Source organism: Colletotrichum costaricense (genome assembly GCF_030867565.1).
Source record: "Colletotrichum costaricense strain IMI 309622 chromosome Unknown Scaffold_14.1, whole genome shotgun sequence".
Classification (NCBI taxonomy): domain Eukaryota; kingdom Fungi; phylum Ascomycota; class Sordariomycetes; order Glomerellales; family Glomerellaceae; genus Colletotrichum; species Colletotrichum costaricense.
The window spans coordinates 1,261,835-1,277,583 of record NW_026848243.1 but is presented as its reverse complement, the minus strand read 5'-3'; the positions used below and the strand labels follow the sequence as shown (position 1 = coordinate 1,277,583).

At 50.0% G+C, this 15,749-nt stretch overlaps 7 protein-coding genes across 7 annotated transcripts; 3 read left to right on the top strand and 4 right to left on the bottom strand.

Annotated features, from left to right (window-relative positions):
* Positions 1-1,947: 1,947 nt before the first annotated feature.
* Positions 1,948-3,084, top strand: CCOS01_12326 (pectate lyase; the record flags this gene model as incomplete). Its single annotated transcript, XM_060460475.1, has 3 exons — positions 1,948-2,415; positions 2,478-2,883; positions 2,948-3,084. The coding sequence occupies 3 exons, from the start codon at positions 1,948-1,950 to the stop codon at positions 3,082-3,084; spliced, it is 1,011 nt and encodes a 336-aa protein (XP_060309418.1).
* A 448-nt stretch (positions 3,085-3,532) lies between these two features.
* Positions 3,533-5,397, bottom strand: CCOS01_12325 (carboxylesterase; the record flags this gene model as incomplete). The annotated part of the gene is made up of 3 exons (XM_060460474.1): positions 3,533-4,318; positions 4,376-4,637; positions 4,703-5,397. The coding sequence occupies 3 exons, from the start codon at positions 5,395-5,397 to the stop codon at positions 3,533-3,535; spliced, it is 1,743 nt and encodes a 580-aa protein (XP_060309417.1).
* A 998-nt stretch (positions 5,398-6,395) lies between these two features.
* CCOS01_12324 (aldo/keto reductase) lies at positions 6,396-7,667 on the bottom strand (the record flags this gene model as incomplete). Its single annotated transcript, XM_060460473.1, has 4 exons — positions 6,396-6,727; positions 6,786-7,196; positions 7,265-7,442; positions 7,503-7,667. The coding sequence occupies 4 exons, from the start codon at positions 7,665-7,667 to the stop codon at positions 6,396-6,398; spliced, it is 1,086 nt and encodes a 361-aa protein (XP_060309416.1).
* Positions 7,668-8,235: 568 nt separating this feature from the next.
* Positions 8,236-8,775, bottom strand: CCOS01_12323 (uncharacterized protein; the record flags this gene model as incomplete). Its single annotated transcript, XM_060460472.1, has 2 exons — positions 8,236-8,524; positions 8,708-8,775. The coding sequence occupies 2 exons, from the start codon at positions 8,773-8,775 to the stop codon at positions 8,236-8,238; spliced, it is 357 nt and encodes a 118-aa protein (XP_060309415.1).
* Positions 8,776-10,492: 1,717 nt separating this feature from the next.
* CCOS01_12322 (uncharacterized protein) lies at positions 10,493-11,190 on the top strand (the record flags this gene model as incomplete). Its single annotated transcript, XM_060460471.1, has 3 exons — positions 10,493-10,563; positions 10,696-11,033; positions 11,087-11,190. The coding sequence occupies 3 exons, from the start codon at positions 10,493-10,495 to the stop codon at positions 11,188-11,190; spliced, it is 513 nt and encodes a 170-aa protein (XP_060309414.1).
* Positions 11,191-13,331: 2,141 nt separating this feature from the next.
* Positions 13,332-13,628, bottom strand: CCOS01_12321 (uncharacterized protein; the record flags this gene model as incomplete). Its single annotated transcript, XM_060460470.1, has 1 exon — positions 13,332-13,628. A coding segment is annotated over one exon (297 nt), but the record flags the coding sequence as incomplete, so codon positions are not given.
* A 682-nt stretch (positions 13,629-14,310) lies between these two features.
* Positions 14,311-15,543, top strand: CCOS01_12320 (methyltransferase domain-containing protein; the record flags this gene model as incomplete). Its single annotated transcript, XM_060460469.1, has 1 exon — positions 14,311-15,543. One exon carries the CDS (start codon positions 14,311-14,313, stop codon positions 15,541-15,543), a length of 1,233 nt encoding a protein of 410 aa, XP_060309412.1.
* Between the last annotated feature and the right edge of the window lie 206 nt (positions 15,544-15,749).

Sequence of the window (15,749 nt, the reverse complement as noted above, 5' to 3'; positions counted from 1 at the left end):
GCGTGATCCGACTAGAACTATAACAAGGAGCAGAGAATGAAGGGCAAGGAACATGCAAAGAAAGGCAAAAAAAAAAAAAGCAAAAAAAGTTCCAGGAAGCAAAAGAATGGACGATCTGGGAATCGAACCCAGGACCTACCGCATGCTAAGCGGTCATTATACCACTAAACCAATCGCCCATGATGATCTAGCCCGGACTTGAACCGGAGACCTTCAGTGTGCTCAGGTCGAGTTGCCTCGAATCTGTTAGACTGACGTGATAACCAACTACACCACCAGACCATTTGAATTGTTGAAGGCCGAAATGGAAATTAGGCAATAGGAATCATTGCGGTGGGAGGGTGAGGAAGTGTGGGATTTGAGTCGTGAAGCGAGGGAGGAAAGCCCTGGTGGGGCCGCGTCTGCGGGGCGGAGTCTAGACCGGTGGTTGAGCCGGAGCTGAGGCCCCGAAGCAGACGGGCCTGGCCGAGAGGGCTGAGGTGAGACCGCCAGCGCCTCGAAAGCCCCTTACGTAAAGTTCTCCGCTGGCCTGGAATAACCCTCTTAAAACAACAGGTGAGCTGTCTCAGAAGCCTCCGAGACTCTCCTAGAAATCGTTGAGAAGTATCATGATGATAGGCTGATAGATGATCAACCGGATTCTTGAGCTCGACCAACATTTAGAAAGGTTTGCCCCACTTCCTGGAGAAATGAGCACGTCAATTCATAGAAGTCGGTTGACTAGACGCAGTGTCACTCGACAACGTGGTTCATGGAAGAATCTGGACAAGGGCTCCGCGTGGCTTGGATTCCCGAACGCCTCCGAACCCAAAGAATGAAAGGACGATTGAGTCTGAGAGCATTTCCGGACGAGACCCAGCTCCGCATACATGAATTTCACAGGCTGATTTAGTCTGGGCGTCGCGGCATTGCATATGCGCCCTGCATCGTGTGCATTTCGTGAGGGGTAATGATTCTCTAGCCCCCGGAGTAATATTCAAATGCTTGGGCTTCAGACTTGGGACAGCAAGAGGGAATTATTGCTCTGGGCAATGCAAGAAGTGTATAAGCGTATTGTTCATACATGGCTGCTCTATACCTGCGACTAACACTCGACACAAAGGACCTTGCATGATTGATGTTGTTCCCGATCGGGGCCGCATAGAGTCTCTCTTTGACTTTCGGGAAGTCCATAAGCTTATTCCACGGGATGATGGACCCAACCAATGTGAAGTATTTTTGTTGCATTGGGGCAAGGTTTACCCCATTTTCCGTAGATTAGGCTTTACCACCAGCCAACTGCATTTCTTACCTGTCCCTGCAGCCTGCCCTATTGCACCTGCAGATATCCTCTAATAACCCCCATTACACACCGTCACCTCAGGCAAAATGATCTCCATCTCGCTTGATTTTCAGCGGTTGGAGTCAACCTTGGCTGCGTCCAACATCTCGTCTTTCCCAACAGGCAGATGCTCTGCAACATCCCGTGCCATTTCTGCTGCATCCCATCATGGCCCGGAGTCTCCATTTTCCACCACTGGCAGTGGAGCGCCATCGCTAGCCGGATCTTGGCATGGCCTTTCCGTGGTTGCGTGGCTTGCCCAAGATGCTCGACCTGGTATCCTGGATGACCATCATTGGTGATGGCTTCTGCAATTTCTGCAAGGCATGCAGGGTTCTCCGCATGCTCGTAGGAAAATGTTCATGACGTTCATAGAATCGCGGAATAGCTGCAGATCCAGTAGCTTGGAAACTGGCTCGAGGCTCGGTTCGGGGTTTGAGGGATGCTGATTGAATAGCAGACTGTGAGCTCATGGATGCAATAGATGGTATATAAGTAGGACCAGGCACTGGCCTTCCAGTCAATGGGCCGTTCTTGTAGATCACGCAATCTGTTGTCAGTAGTGGTCATTCTCCCCTCTGTGTCTTCTTTTCCGGCCCCGGTTCCTTCTCAAGATAATTACCACTATGAGAGTCAGCGTCTCGGTAGTTTTCTGCGCCTTCCTAGGCTTGACCACTGCCAATCCCCTCGATTGGCTCGGCCTTGCCTCTTGGGAAGTTGAAGGCTTCGCGAAAGACAACCCACTTGGCAAGACTACCGGAGGCAAAGGCGGCCCGACCGTGACAGTCTCAAGTGTTCCTGAGCTTCAGACCGCAGTGGCAGGCAGTGATCCCAAGATTGTGGTCCTGAAGGGCGAATTCGTCTTGCCTGCACGCCTCAACGTCGGATCCAACAAGAGCTTAGTTGGCTACAAGAGCACAGCACATATTACCGGCAAGGGTCTCAATGTCTACAACGCAACAAACGTCATCTTGCAGAATCTCAAGATCAGCCACATCCTGGACAACGACTGCATCACGATCCGTAACTCTACTAGGGTCTGGGTGGATCACAACGAATTCACCTCAGATATTACCAAAGGCCCGGACTTCTATGTAAATGACCTTCTTCCGCATGAGCTTCCTAATTGGAAATGTTGCTAACTCCAATCAAACAGGACGGTCAGGTTGATATTATCCGTGCCTCGGACTGGATCACTGTATCCTGGAACTACTTCCACGACCACTGGAAGTCATCCCTCGTTGGGAACGATGCCACATTCCGCGATCTCGACTTTGGCCATCTTCACGTTACATACCATCACAATTATTGGAGGAACGAGGGCACTCGCGGGCCTGCAGGTCGCTTCGGACACCAGCACATCTATAGCAACCTCTACGAAGATTTCCTCTATCAGGCCATTCACTCTCGCTCCGATAACCAGGTTCTCGTCGAAGGCAATGTCTTTCGCCGAAACACCCGTGAGGCGCTCAGCACTTACGGCCTCGTAATCCCCGATGATTCTCCAAATACTTGTGTCTGTGGTGACGAGGAACTGGATGGCTTTGCTAATCTTGGTGCACGTATGTATTTGCTTATCCCGTCACTTGTTCGTGACTATCTTAGGATATGCTAACATGGTAATAGCCAATGACTGGGGAAAAGCTGGTGTCAACATCACCCAGAAGGGTACCTTCTACAAGGCGCCCTACCAGTTCAAGCTCACTCCTCTGCATTTGGTAGCACCCATTGTCAAACTTGGTGCAGGAGTTGGCCGAGTTTGAAGTACCTTACTAGAGCCGATAGAGTGAAAGAGCCATATAAGTAGACAGAGTACTATCCAAGAAACTCAGATAAAATTGCGGGACTTTTGTTAAGCTGGCGCGAGATCCTACGTGACAGATCGCATCAAATCGCTTCTTCGAGCTTAGGCAGACGTTTGTGTCATCGCAAGTCGGTATCAGACGACAACCGCATTGGCCACACTGACACTGAGATGGTTATGGGGGTGGCCAGGGCGACTACATGTACCCTTCATGGAACAATAATCGGCATGTAGTCGTAGAGAATTGATTCAGTCGAGTATTAACTGATAAGAGCGGCGCCGCAGGTGCGCATAGCACAAACGCCAGTGATGTCGTTGCGAAAGGCCATGTCTTTCCAACCCCAAACTTCAGAAGACCATAGAGTCCAGCTCTAGTCCCCAGACGAACCGTAAAGTCTCCCACAAATTTAGAAGCGTAATTTCTCTACATTATTCAGCAAGAAGTTGAAGCTGTCCTGTCGGAAATCATCATCTATCAAATCCGCACTCTTGGCCATCATGTGTAGCATCTTATTTCCGTCTCTCCACTTAGGCCAATCGATCAACTTCACCTTTGCCTTCCCCGTGCCTCCAGAGGAGTCATTGGGGTCCAGATTGTAAGCAAAGTTAAAGTAGTACGCCCGCGTCGCCGAAGCAGCGTAGTTCGGCTTGATCCCGTAAAATACTTGGAGGAGATCCGATCCGTGGAATGTTCCGAGGACAGGAGTACCGTAGTCGTAACTGGCGAGGTAGCTCCAGGTGTTGACTTCTGGCTGGACTGTTTGAGAGATGTTGAACACAGCTCGACGGGTGAGGGTGAAAACCGTGTCACCTAAGATGGCAGCTAGTCTCTTGAACTGCGGCCGGACTTCGTTAAACCCTGCGGTTCTGAACGGCGATCCTTCAGAAGGGCGGGCAGCGTAAGTGCCTACTAGGTCCTTGATCTGCTGCGGGGAGGCATTGTTGAAGTAGAGTTCGCCGAGGTATTCTTCAACCTCTCGGGTCCTGGTGATGTTCGGTTGGAACAAAGCGAAAAGGGTGCCCTCGTCTTCTTGATCTCCTAAAATGAAGGGCACCTTGGGGAGCTTCCCAGAAGTAGCAAATACTTCTGGGCTTGACACTATGTTCTTCCCGTCAGGTCTCGGGAGGTAGGAAAGAGCTACTGAGCTGTAACTCAGAAGGCCTGGCACAGAGTTTGCAGCTTTGCGCATGTCCTAGCCGCATATGTCAGCCATGGCAGTCAGAGATAGAGGTACACTAGATAGCCTTACATCATAAGAGAGATCTCGCAGGCACTTTAATCGATCAGGCGCTCCATCACATCCGGCAGCAGACAGGACCTTGTCATAAACTTTTGTGGCTTTAGGAGAGTCCATTGGATCAGTCGGAACAGCAGATCCGGAGTTCATTATGGCGCCGCGGAAGAGGGCCTTGCCATTGCGTGTGATGTTGCCGTTGTAGAGAGAGAGTTGACTGAAGATTGATATAGCGCCAGCCGACTCTCCCCACATAGTGACCTTGTCCGGGTCGCCACTAAAAGACAAGCAATCAGCATCTTTGGCTTTTTCATTTTGGTTCAGAGGGACTATGAGACCTACCCAAAGCTAGCAATGTTGTCCTGGACCCATTCTAGTCCCATTCGTTGGTCCAGAAGACCGGCATTAGAGCTGCCTTCCTGCATGAGGTCCTTGCCCGGCATGAATCCCCAAGCACCCACACGGTAGTTAACTGCCACGAAAACGAATGGCTTGCCGGTAGACATCCCTTCTGCGATAAGTCCAGCTCCATTGTACATGGAGGTGCTGCCTAGTTCAAACCCACCGCCAAAGATCCAATACATCACCGGTAGCTTATCTCCCTCTTTGGTTCCGGCGGGGCGTTGCACATTAATAGTGAGACAGTCTTCTTGCCCAACGGCTAGGTTCTTGAGAATGGGTAGATTGAGGACCTTATCGAGAAGGTCTGGAGGAATAAGAGGCGAGCCAAAGTCTGGTTGTAGGATGAACTGTGGGCATGACTCTGGTTGTTCTGTGGTGGCATCGACTTCGCCCATGGCTTCGGTAAGCCGTACAGGTGGCTTGAACCTCAAGTCTCCAATGGGAGGCTTGGCAAAGGGGATCCCATTAAATGATTCAACTTCACCAGCCTTGGCTCCAAGAAATCCTTTCGTTGTACCTTTCAGGTTTGCTTGAGGTGCCTTGATGGTGACTCGAGGGGTTCCACCGCCCCCTTGCTGTGGTGCAGCCCATGTCTGAGCACATAGAGAGACGAAGACCAAGGTCGAAATAATCATGATGAGGTAGCAAAGTATGCAAGAGCGGAGAAAGGCTCATCTGGCTTGTTCTCATCCTTCCAATAAGGCGAATCCATCGATCCAAATGGGGTTGTGGCGGCGGATTGGGGTCGATATATGGCGCGATGGTCATTACGCCTGGAGCTTGTCTTCGGAATGGATGGAAAGGCAATGACTTCATTACGATCGATGAACCAAGATTCCATCGCTGCCGTCTTGGTTTGTCCAATGAGCTTAATTCCAGATGAACCAGGTAGCGCCGCGCGGGAGGTAGCGATGTGGCGGATACTGTAGGTTATTCTTCGCATCGCATGGCCCAAAACGGAAGTGTTTCTAAAATTTGACAGCATTCCAAGATAGGAGGCTGCTCGTTGAACCTCTCAAGAACTTCAACAAGGGGCTCTCCCTGCAACTCGATCCCATGGGTAGAAGCACGTTTGTCTCCACCCTCGGCAGCGAGATCATATATGATGGGTCGGCAGGTGTCACGCGATTATGCTATCAGATGGCTGCGACTTGGGATACGACCTTGGATGAATGAGTAGTGTAATGTAGACGAGGGGGGGACCACAAGAGCTGAAATCGGCCTGAATTGGCTGCATCGGCTACATTGGAGATAGTGTTATTTAGGGCATCGTCGCCGAATCAGGCAAAAACTCATGTTCTGCGACGGTCCGTGTTACGAGGATTTGAGGGAGATCAGACGAAAACCGCTTCAGCCAATCTAGGATCCGAATCATCATACTTCCGAATTCGTGTTCGGCACCGTAATTCAAGTAGTACTGGGAGACAAATATCGGGGAGCGCTGATAGCTGAAGCGAAGCTTCGTCAACGTCTTGGAAGCGTCAATCATTGCCAGCTTCCGGGGAGATGCTGGCTAACTTGTGTACTCTTGATGCCACACAGAATCATTTGGAGGAGGCTAAAAGAAAGATCTGATTGGCTCTACCTTCATTACTATTGAAAGGTTATCTAGATCCTTCCCTGCGCGGCCGACTTAGGCATGTCCCGAGATGGCCTTGGGTTGATACAGTTCTTCAAGGTACTTCTCCTCCTCATCGGTTAGGACCTTGCCGTCAGCAGTGATTGCTTGGTCGATTCTCTCGACGCTACTGAAGCCGATAATGGGGCTCGTAATTCGTTTGTTGATCCATGCAAGAGCCACATGGGACATGGGCCAGTCCCGCTTCTCCGCAATCTCCTGCACTCGCTTGATGATGGTCAGGTCCGGCTCCACCGTTCCATGGCTTCCGGGCTGACCCTCCTTCTCGGTCTTGCTGCGAGAGGTGGAGCCAAAGTCCTTTGGTGGTCGGGCTAGGTGACCACGGCCTAGTTGATGTCACCCATTAGCGTGAGCCGAACATGAATGTGAGGGCCATTGACTTACAGAGAGGAGCCCACGGAATGAGTCCGACTCCAGTATCGTTACAGAATCGGTTCATCTCCCTTTCTTCTTCGCGATACAATAGATTGTATTGATTTTGCATGCTCACGAACTTCGTCCAACCATTCTTCTCAGCGGTGAACTGCATCTGGGCAAATTGAGTACCCCACATGCTGCTGGCACCGATATACCGAACCTTCCCCGTCTGCACCAAGTCGTGCAGCGCCTTCATCGTCTCTTCTACGGGTGTTCTGGGGTCAAATCTGTGGATCTGGAGAAGATCGATGTACGGAGTGTCCAGTCTCTTCAAAGACGCCTCCACCTGGTTGAAGATAGAAGCTCTAGACAAACCCCATTGGTTTTGGTAGTCCTTCGATTTGTTGATTTCCTCGCGGTAGTTGAAGTGACGAGTCTCTACAAAGTGAGAAATTCGTCAGCGATGCGACCATGATTGTCACAGCATCAAGTACCGAGTCACATACCAGGCTCTTCACCAACAGCAAAGAAACACTTGGTCAAAATGACCACCTTCTCGCGGGGAATGTTGTATTTCTTCAGGGCCTTGGCAATCGTCCGCTCGGATGCGCCATTCGAGTATGCGTTGGCGGTATCCCAAGTATTCAATCCCCGATCGTAAGCCGCCTTCAGAAGCGGAAGTGCCTACATGTTATGTTTCTTAGCCACGCTGGTCGATGATCATCGCGTAAGCGTTCAGTATACCTCATCCTCATTCAGAGCCCAGTCGATGGACTGAGAGTCTCCAAAACTCATACAGCCAAAAATGGGAACTGAGACACGCAATCCGGACTTTCCGAGCTGGCGGTACTCGACCTTGGTGCTCTCGATACTTTCCCTCAGGCGTGCTGGGAGCCCCTTAGATGCCATTGCTGCGAGTTGTGCTGAACTTTTGATGAGTAAGTCGTTGTACGGGTGAATATGATCTGCTGAGACCGGCTGGCAGGCAATTGTTCAATTGAAAATTTGTAGAAGGTTGTGAAGGGCAGAGAGATGGTCTAAATAGCTACGTTGCCGGCACAAACGTCATCAAGCCCGATCGCGACATACTTTGGAGCGGTCACAGCGCGGGTCGGTGATGGAACCGAGAAGCGAAGAGCTACCCCGCACTGCGCTGATCACTGGCCTACCTCTTTTAGCCCACCATCTGGTGCAGCTTGCTGACCATCAGAGCATTGGTGATTCGGAATTAGCACTTAAACTAAGCTTGAGCTGTGGTCAATCATGCAAGGGCATTGAAATCGATGATTGGTCCTGAATAAGCTCCTCTGCCCCTGATTAGGAGCCGGACTTAGGATATAATATAAACTCCGCCGTCCACCAGGAAGACTGGCAATACATTGTCACATCCGTCTCGCTTGGGGCTGTGGTTGTTGGCAAGGGCCATTATGCCAAACAATTGAAAGATGGCTTGTATTGAGGGAAGAAGTTAGCATCTCTAACTGAAGCACTCCTCAAAAGTTCCCACAAATGGTCCAGCACCACTAGGGTCGTTGTTAGGTTCGCAAGCACCGCGAGTGCTGCAGGTTCCTCTACCATTGTTACAAGCAGCGCCAGCATTGACTTCAGCATCCTGGTTACCACCTCCCAAGATGAAGTCGTCGACTTGAGATCGTCCGTTTCCGGTCTGACATTCCTTGAAGTTACCGGCAAATGGGCCAGCGCCGCTCGGGTCGTTATTAGGCTCGCATCGTCCGCCTTTGCAAAACCCCCGGCCGTTATTACAACTTTCTAGAAGTTTCATTAGTTTTGGCTTAGTTCAACCCCCATCTACACAGTTCAATCATATCCCATCGGGCACGGGAGTCAATTCGAGCAAGTCGGTCACCAAGTGATAGCCGGTTCCTTTGCTCCAGTGAATGAGGACACCAAAGTCGACCCTCACTACGGATAGGAGGCGAAGTACTTACGGGCCAATACCGAGCTCGCTAGAAGCGTCAGGCAAGCTGTCAGAGTAATCAGCCGCATTTTGAGGCATGAAGAGACGTAGATGAGATGAGTGGTATTTGATAACAGATGATCGAATAGATGCTAACGAGATAGATGGTACGAAATATGGCTCTGCGATTCTGTACCAGACAAGATGAGAATAACATGAACTAAGTCCAATTGATGGATGAATGAGATATGTTCTTTGGATACGAGGGAAGTTATGGCCAAATTTATATCCAGTGGCCGATCCAGGCTTGTTCTTTGGTGGGTTCTTGAAATTCTCGTACCATCCCAATGCTCCAGAATCTTTGCAAATCCGAGATCGACTCAGGGCATGATTCAGGAAATCTTAGTCTGTCATCCCATTTTTTCTCGGCGTGATCGCTGTCAACGGGATACATAGCCCTATTTTACGTATTCGGTATCGTAAAAGGCTTCCTTTCACCTGTCTGACACGCTGTCCCGTCACGTAGTCGCCTTGTGGGGTTCGGAGGATCTATGCAATGTTCTAGGTCAGTCTGATCGCCGTTAAGATGACATGCTATGATCCGCCTGACATGGAGTTTCCAGTAGTTTCATTGGACCGTCCATATGAAACTCAAAGAAGCTCGTGAAGCTCGAATTAGCTTTGTTACTAGGGTCAAGGATACCTTGTTTCAGTGATTAGGAGCTGTTGCACATCGAAACCGCAGCATTCGGACTGCACCGTCAATGGTCTCGCCTGCAAATAACTGACTATAGGGATAGCGTGCACAATCCCTCCCACAGTGAATATTATTTCGTTAATGGCATGCGTCAAAATATGTCTGCTACGAGGCGTTGCACCAGCTGAAATGAATACCGAGCCAGGCCTCGGCTTTCACGACCAAGATTTGCATCAATGCCACCAACTGAAACTCCGTTCAATACGAAGCGCGTGTACATGTCACTTGTTTAAAAAGACAGAGGTTCTGCAACCTAAGTGATGGTAGCTACACCTCACCTCACATCAGGGCAGCAGCGACTGTAAGATAATGAACTTGCCTTAGAGCCGGAAACGAAGAGTAATAGCAGGGAGCCCTCGTCTTCGGGCTCAACTTTGCCCATTTTCATCTGTACTTGCACGCCTTTTCGCAAAGTCATCTCATATTTAAAACACCATAGCTGGTCAGTGGACTTAGTAGGTCCTGACGGACGCGTTGCCAATGCCGGTTGCCAGTGTTCAGCATGTGTACAAAGCGAACGGAAAACACTTCACCGTCATACTAGCCCTATTAGCGCTAGAAATCAGTACCTGTCTCACTCTCGCGTCGAAGTTAAATTCATGCAGCATTGCGATGACAGTCAGAACGCAATATATTTGTTGCTAACATTGCTGCTTCCCATGTCGAAACTGGCACTGTAGGAAAATGACGAGATCTGTTGTTAGATCCCCCTTCCCCCCTGCTAAATCGGTAATAGTACGCTGGCAACTCTGCAGGGCCGTAACGTTGTACTATTTCTGGCTCTGGCAACTAGCTACTAGCAACGAGCCATGTTGCAATCTCTGTCACCAGAACAATAAGGCAGAACGGATGTCATATCATTTCTCTCTGCCACATTCTTCTCAATGCAGAGCTGCAGCAATAACTGAACGTGGTATTTGTCAGATGCCCCTCAATCGCTGTCCTAGACTAGATAGACGACAATGCTACTTCTTCTATCGTTGTTGTGCCAGCGAGCCAGCCTCCTGCACTCAGAAGGGCACTAAGGGTATCCTTTTCCAAGGCAATCGGAGTTGGGAAATGGAACAACTAAACAGACTGGGATCTTCGACAAGACAAATTATCCTCGGGACCGAAACGCAACTGACACGGTAAGTTAATATCTCATGATGCATATCCAATTCACCCTCGACCAGTTCGATTATAGAAGGAATCAGATTTGATTTTCTGCTCATGGCACCGCTTAACTCAGTAGCGTTGCATCTGCTTACCATTGTCCTCAGCGAAATCATCGACGACCTCATCTCTTTTCCCAAAATTTGCCGTAACCTGTGGCACATTGAATTACTACACTTGGACGACGGGTATCATCCCGATAACCACGCCAGAGACTTGACGGACGACACTATCGTGAGGCTGGCGGCGGCGTGCCCTAATCTTCGTTCTGCCAAATTGCGGGCTACCACCCAATTGGGACACAGATCTTTGATCGCATTCTGTCAACATTGTCCAGGACTGGAGCACTTGCAGATAACTGGCGAAGCTGCCAATAGAACTCTCTTCGTGCACGAATCATTGTTTGATGAGCTAGCGAGACAGCCCAGCTGCGCTCCCGAGCTCGGAATGTTGTGCTCTTTGCTTATGGTGGTCGGCTTTTGCGGGCCTTACCTGGAGCACGTGCTTGCATTATCGAGGACGAGGCCAAGGATGTCCATAGAGCTTCAGATTATTCAACTGAACAGGAATCCGAGACGGCCGGATCCAAGGTCTTACCTTAACTCTTTCGACAGGACTGGATACGCAAATGGGAGAAAGAGATATGAGAAACATGGAGAATATCGTCCCGACGTGTGATTTCCTCAGCACGCCGTTGGTCGTATCAACTATTGCAGAAATTCTTCTCTCAACTTATTTCAAAACTAAAGGTGATTACATGTAGGCTCAATGCAGTCTTGAGATAATTGACGTGACAGCGGCGATGTACTCAACACCTTCGACCATTGGTCCGGCTTTGGCTTTGCTACATGTACTCACGTAGTCTAGTGTGGAAAGCCAGCAAATGTTCCAACATTCTTATGGCGGTTCGCAAAAGATTGTGATAAAAACTAGCCAGTGAATGCGGCCAATTAGTCAATGTAGTTAGCTAGGCAAAAGCTCTTTTCTTTTGCTATCACGTTTGTCTAAACGCCTCATTTCTTGATACCTGCTATGAGTACACGGACGTTTGATTTTGTTAGAGACACTTGAGCCCTTGAACGGTAGTTGGGTGTTCCTCTAGCAAAACGACTAACTAATCTCATCGATCAAGTAGTATCCATATGCGACCACAATACCAACGCGATTCGAATCATTGGGCCTGGACAGGTGGGGGTGGTGGCAAATCTCAACAGGTCATGAGCAGATTTTGAAGAGCAACTTCGTAACTCAACGTCATGTAGCAAACTTTACAGTGATATGATGTTTTACAATACGTCTGAGCTCAAAGCATCTGATTTAAGAGTCCTAATGAAGGAGGACTTCTTCATCTTGGCTCAATCTACAGATGGCGAGCAAAGGTGAATAGATCCCTCTGTATGTTAACATTGTAAAGCCGCTTGTCACTCCAAGGATGATTCTCTGAGGCTCAATAGAAGCATTGAAAGACTCTTCGGCAGAAATGTGGCGGCCTTTCATGAGGACCAGTCTCTGAAATTTTACAGACGGCGGAACAATCAGAGCATTATGTTGATATGCGAAATAAGAACTGAGTGAGTCACTCGAGAATGGCAAAGAAGGATAAGCGTGTTTTTTTCGCAGCGAGTTATCCAAAGGCAAATGATGCATATTGAGGCAAGCGTTGTATCAAGGCATAACAGCCAAAAGAGCATGCTCTATTCCGTCAGGAGATGTGTTAGTCCGTGACCTAGCCACCTTGTCGTACCATCGACACGCGGAATGAGTCCTCGATTTAAGACATGGGTCACCCGTTAGTTCTTGTATGAATATCTTGTTTGCATGTTCCTACAGCACCCGTATGAACAATCGCATGCAATCAATGTAGACTAAGGTACCGTAGAAACTCGTCCAGCTCGTATTTACGCTAGGCCGTGCTCCCGCTATCTTAGATAGCTTTCGGCCAATACTTACCTCGATTCAGACTATAAATCTCAATCAGTGGCGGATATCAGCAAGTTTTTGATACTAAGAGAGGCTTAAATCATCAAGTACACGGGCTAGCGCAAATACGAGTTGGACGAGTTTCCACGGTAGGTATCAAAGTAAAGTGGCGAACCGAAGTCGAGTACCGTCGATAGCCATGATTGGTTTTCCCAACCGATCTTTACAGGCGGTGAGCTGGGTTGACTTTGAGCTTGGACTCCAACAATTAGAAATGAGACAGGCCACGCCACTCCTGGTACGGACGACCGCATGAAAACAAGAGGCCGCCGCCAAAGTCCCTAGCAAGTCAACAAGTCTGCCTAAGCATCTGGCAACCAAACGTATGGGACAAGGTAAGCCCTGAGAATAACAAGGCATACTTTGAATAAACCTATGGGCTAAGCAATATGCGGACCGGTCCAGGCCGCATTTCGACTATGAGAGCAAGGCAGTGCCTGATACCAAGCTGAGGCTATTTGTAGTTCAAAAGACAAAAATGACGACGGTTGGATGGCGAGTGTGGCAGAATATGACATGTTGTAGCTTAATCAATCTTGAATAGTCTGTCCTCTCTGATCCATGGAGCAGTTTCACCGTATTGACAGCTCACACACTTATCACATCTCTCCGCTGGTGATGAGTCCACGACGTAACCACACTTCGGAGAAACAGCTGAGCCACACATGGCGAAACACAAGCGGACGCAATGACCTCTGGCGCCCTCGCCCTTTCACCGGCGCTTCATGTCCGCTTTAACCACACAGCTCCAGCCACATCAGCCCTATCGCGACGAACGCGGGATCCGCGTGCCATGCCGACCGTGCTTAATAAAGTGGTTTAAACTGGGACTAAGCAGGGAGGAATCGGGCTTTGATAATAATCCACCGGGAGTAAGCCGGTAAAAAAAACAACAAAATTTTGGAGGCCATGCAGAGAGCGCCACAATGACGTCGAAATGCAACAAATATACACACGCAACGAATGGAAAACAGCGGGACAGAGGAGCCAATGGACAAGGGCAAAGATGAGAGAGGCGCAGAATGCGATGCAACAGCGGACGTTGTTGCGATGCGGTAGAGTCTAGACACGGACAGGACCTTTACAGTCACACACGCCGCACCGCAGGACAAATTCTTTATCGAACTATCAGGTGGCCCCGGAGGTGACTCAGCGCGTAAGCCAGGAGTCAAGTCCGTCCGCTGTGTCCGCTGCCCGCGGGTTTTCCTTTGCATCTCCCTCTATTTTGATGTGCTCGGAGCTTTCCAAGGCGCTGCTGTTTCCGGCCCCTTGTGTTATTAGCTGATGATGGGCTGGCTGCTAGCCCCAGCGCTGGAGCTCCCGTCCTCTTTAAGTGGTCTGGTGATGGTTGGACCCAGTCGGAATCTTCGGACATACCTCCGTCCATCCCGAGCAGCGTCACGAGAGATTAGAAAGCAATCCGGTTTGCGGCTCCGTCAGATCTTTCTCCGTTCTTTGACTGGTTAGTTTGCCATTCGGTCATTGATGATTGATCGAATGCCAAACAGACGAGTAAAGAAATGAGAGTACTATGTATAAAGGACTTTGGGCCGCCCATCACCTGTCCCCCTTCGCCTCTCCATCATTTCTTGGATGCACACTGTGATACCCAGCTTGCTTGCCTTCCTGCCTCTCTTGATTTTCTCTCTTCTGTTGGTCGTCTTACCTCTCACCTGCGGACAGAACCACAAGCCCCCTGAATTCCCTACAGCCGCACGTCATCTGCCATTCCACTAGCAGTCATGTCAGCAGCGGCAGCGATTGCGCAACCGCCATCGGCGACAACAATACCTCACATCGGTGATACGAGTCCCCGTCCCAGCGAGACCTCAGATGACGTCTCAACATTGAAGCCCGCCGGTCAGGCATCATGGAAGAAGAAGCATGGCCTGCATCTTGGCCGCAGCAATAGCGACCACAGCAATAACAGCGCAAAACATGAAATCAACCGCACAGCATCGCCTAAGCGGTCCAAGACGTTCTGGAAATCATTCAAGTACCTCCTCGACTTGACGCCAAAACAAGTTGACGATTTCATGGCATCTTATGTCATTTACAGCCTTGACTGGGCAGATGAGGAGCAGATGGTTAAGACGCTCGGCCCGGATTACAAGACCAAAGTCGGCGACTGTTTGCAAGCTTACTATGGAGTCCTGAATCACCTTTGCGCGCTGGGCGACGTGGAGAAGATGTACATCCCTCCCTTGATGGACAAGAAGGCGTCCGTTCTCGATAATCAGATGCTGTACGAGGAGTCGATCGCCCAGGATGTTGGTCTGAAACCGGGAGACAGGGTCCTGGACCTTGGATGCGGCCGCGGAAGAGTCGCGGCCCACATGGCGGCTGTCACCGGCGCCGTGGTCACCGGTCTAAACATTGACCCGAACCAGATCGCCCAGGCCAGGGACTTCACCGAGCAGATGGGTCTGGAAAACAGCTTCACGATTCAGGACATGAACGAGCTGCCGCTGCCCTTCAAGGACAACTCTTTTGACGCATTCTACCAGATCCAGGCACTTAGCCTGTGCAAAGACCTCCCGAAACTATTCAGCGAGCTGCGCCGCGTCCTGAAGCCCGGCGCCAAGATTTCGTTGCTGGATTGGGTTAGTCTCCCGGCGTACGATGCGACGAACCCGGAGCACGCGGAGTTGATGCGGCGGACAAAGCCACTGATCGGAGCTGTGGGGACACCGACGCCCGAAACTTTCGAAAAAGCCTTGAAAGATGCTGGTTTCGCCATTTTGAAGTCGGACAACGCGAGCATAGATGGGCTACAGGCGCCACTCATCGACAAGGCCGACGTGTACTTTCGCAGTTTGCGACAGGTTATTCTTGGTCTGGTCAAGGTGCACTTGCTGCCGCCCCACTTCAAGACCCTCATCAACCGGCTTTGTCTGGATGGGCAGGCCTTTGTCAAGATGGACACCATGCGGTTGGTGACGACGAGTTATAGAATCATTGCGCAGAAACAGTGATTCTTTCTGAAGCGCTTGGGGAGTGTGGATATTTGTTTAAATGGCATGGCATTGATTTTAGAGCTATTTGATGTTACTTTGACAGCGTGGCGAAGGGCTGGTCCACGCTCTCGATGGTCGTCTCGAGCACGTAGCATACGTGCTTTTGAAACTTAATTGCTGGATTCATAATAAACCATAGACCATGAGGAGTCGTAACGATACTA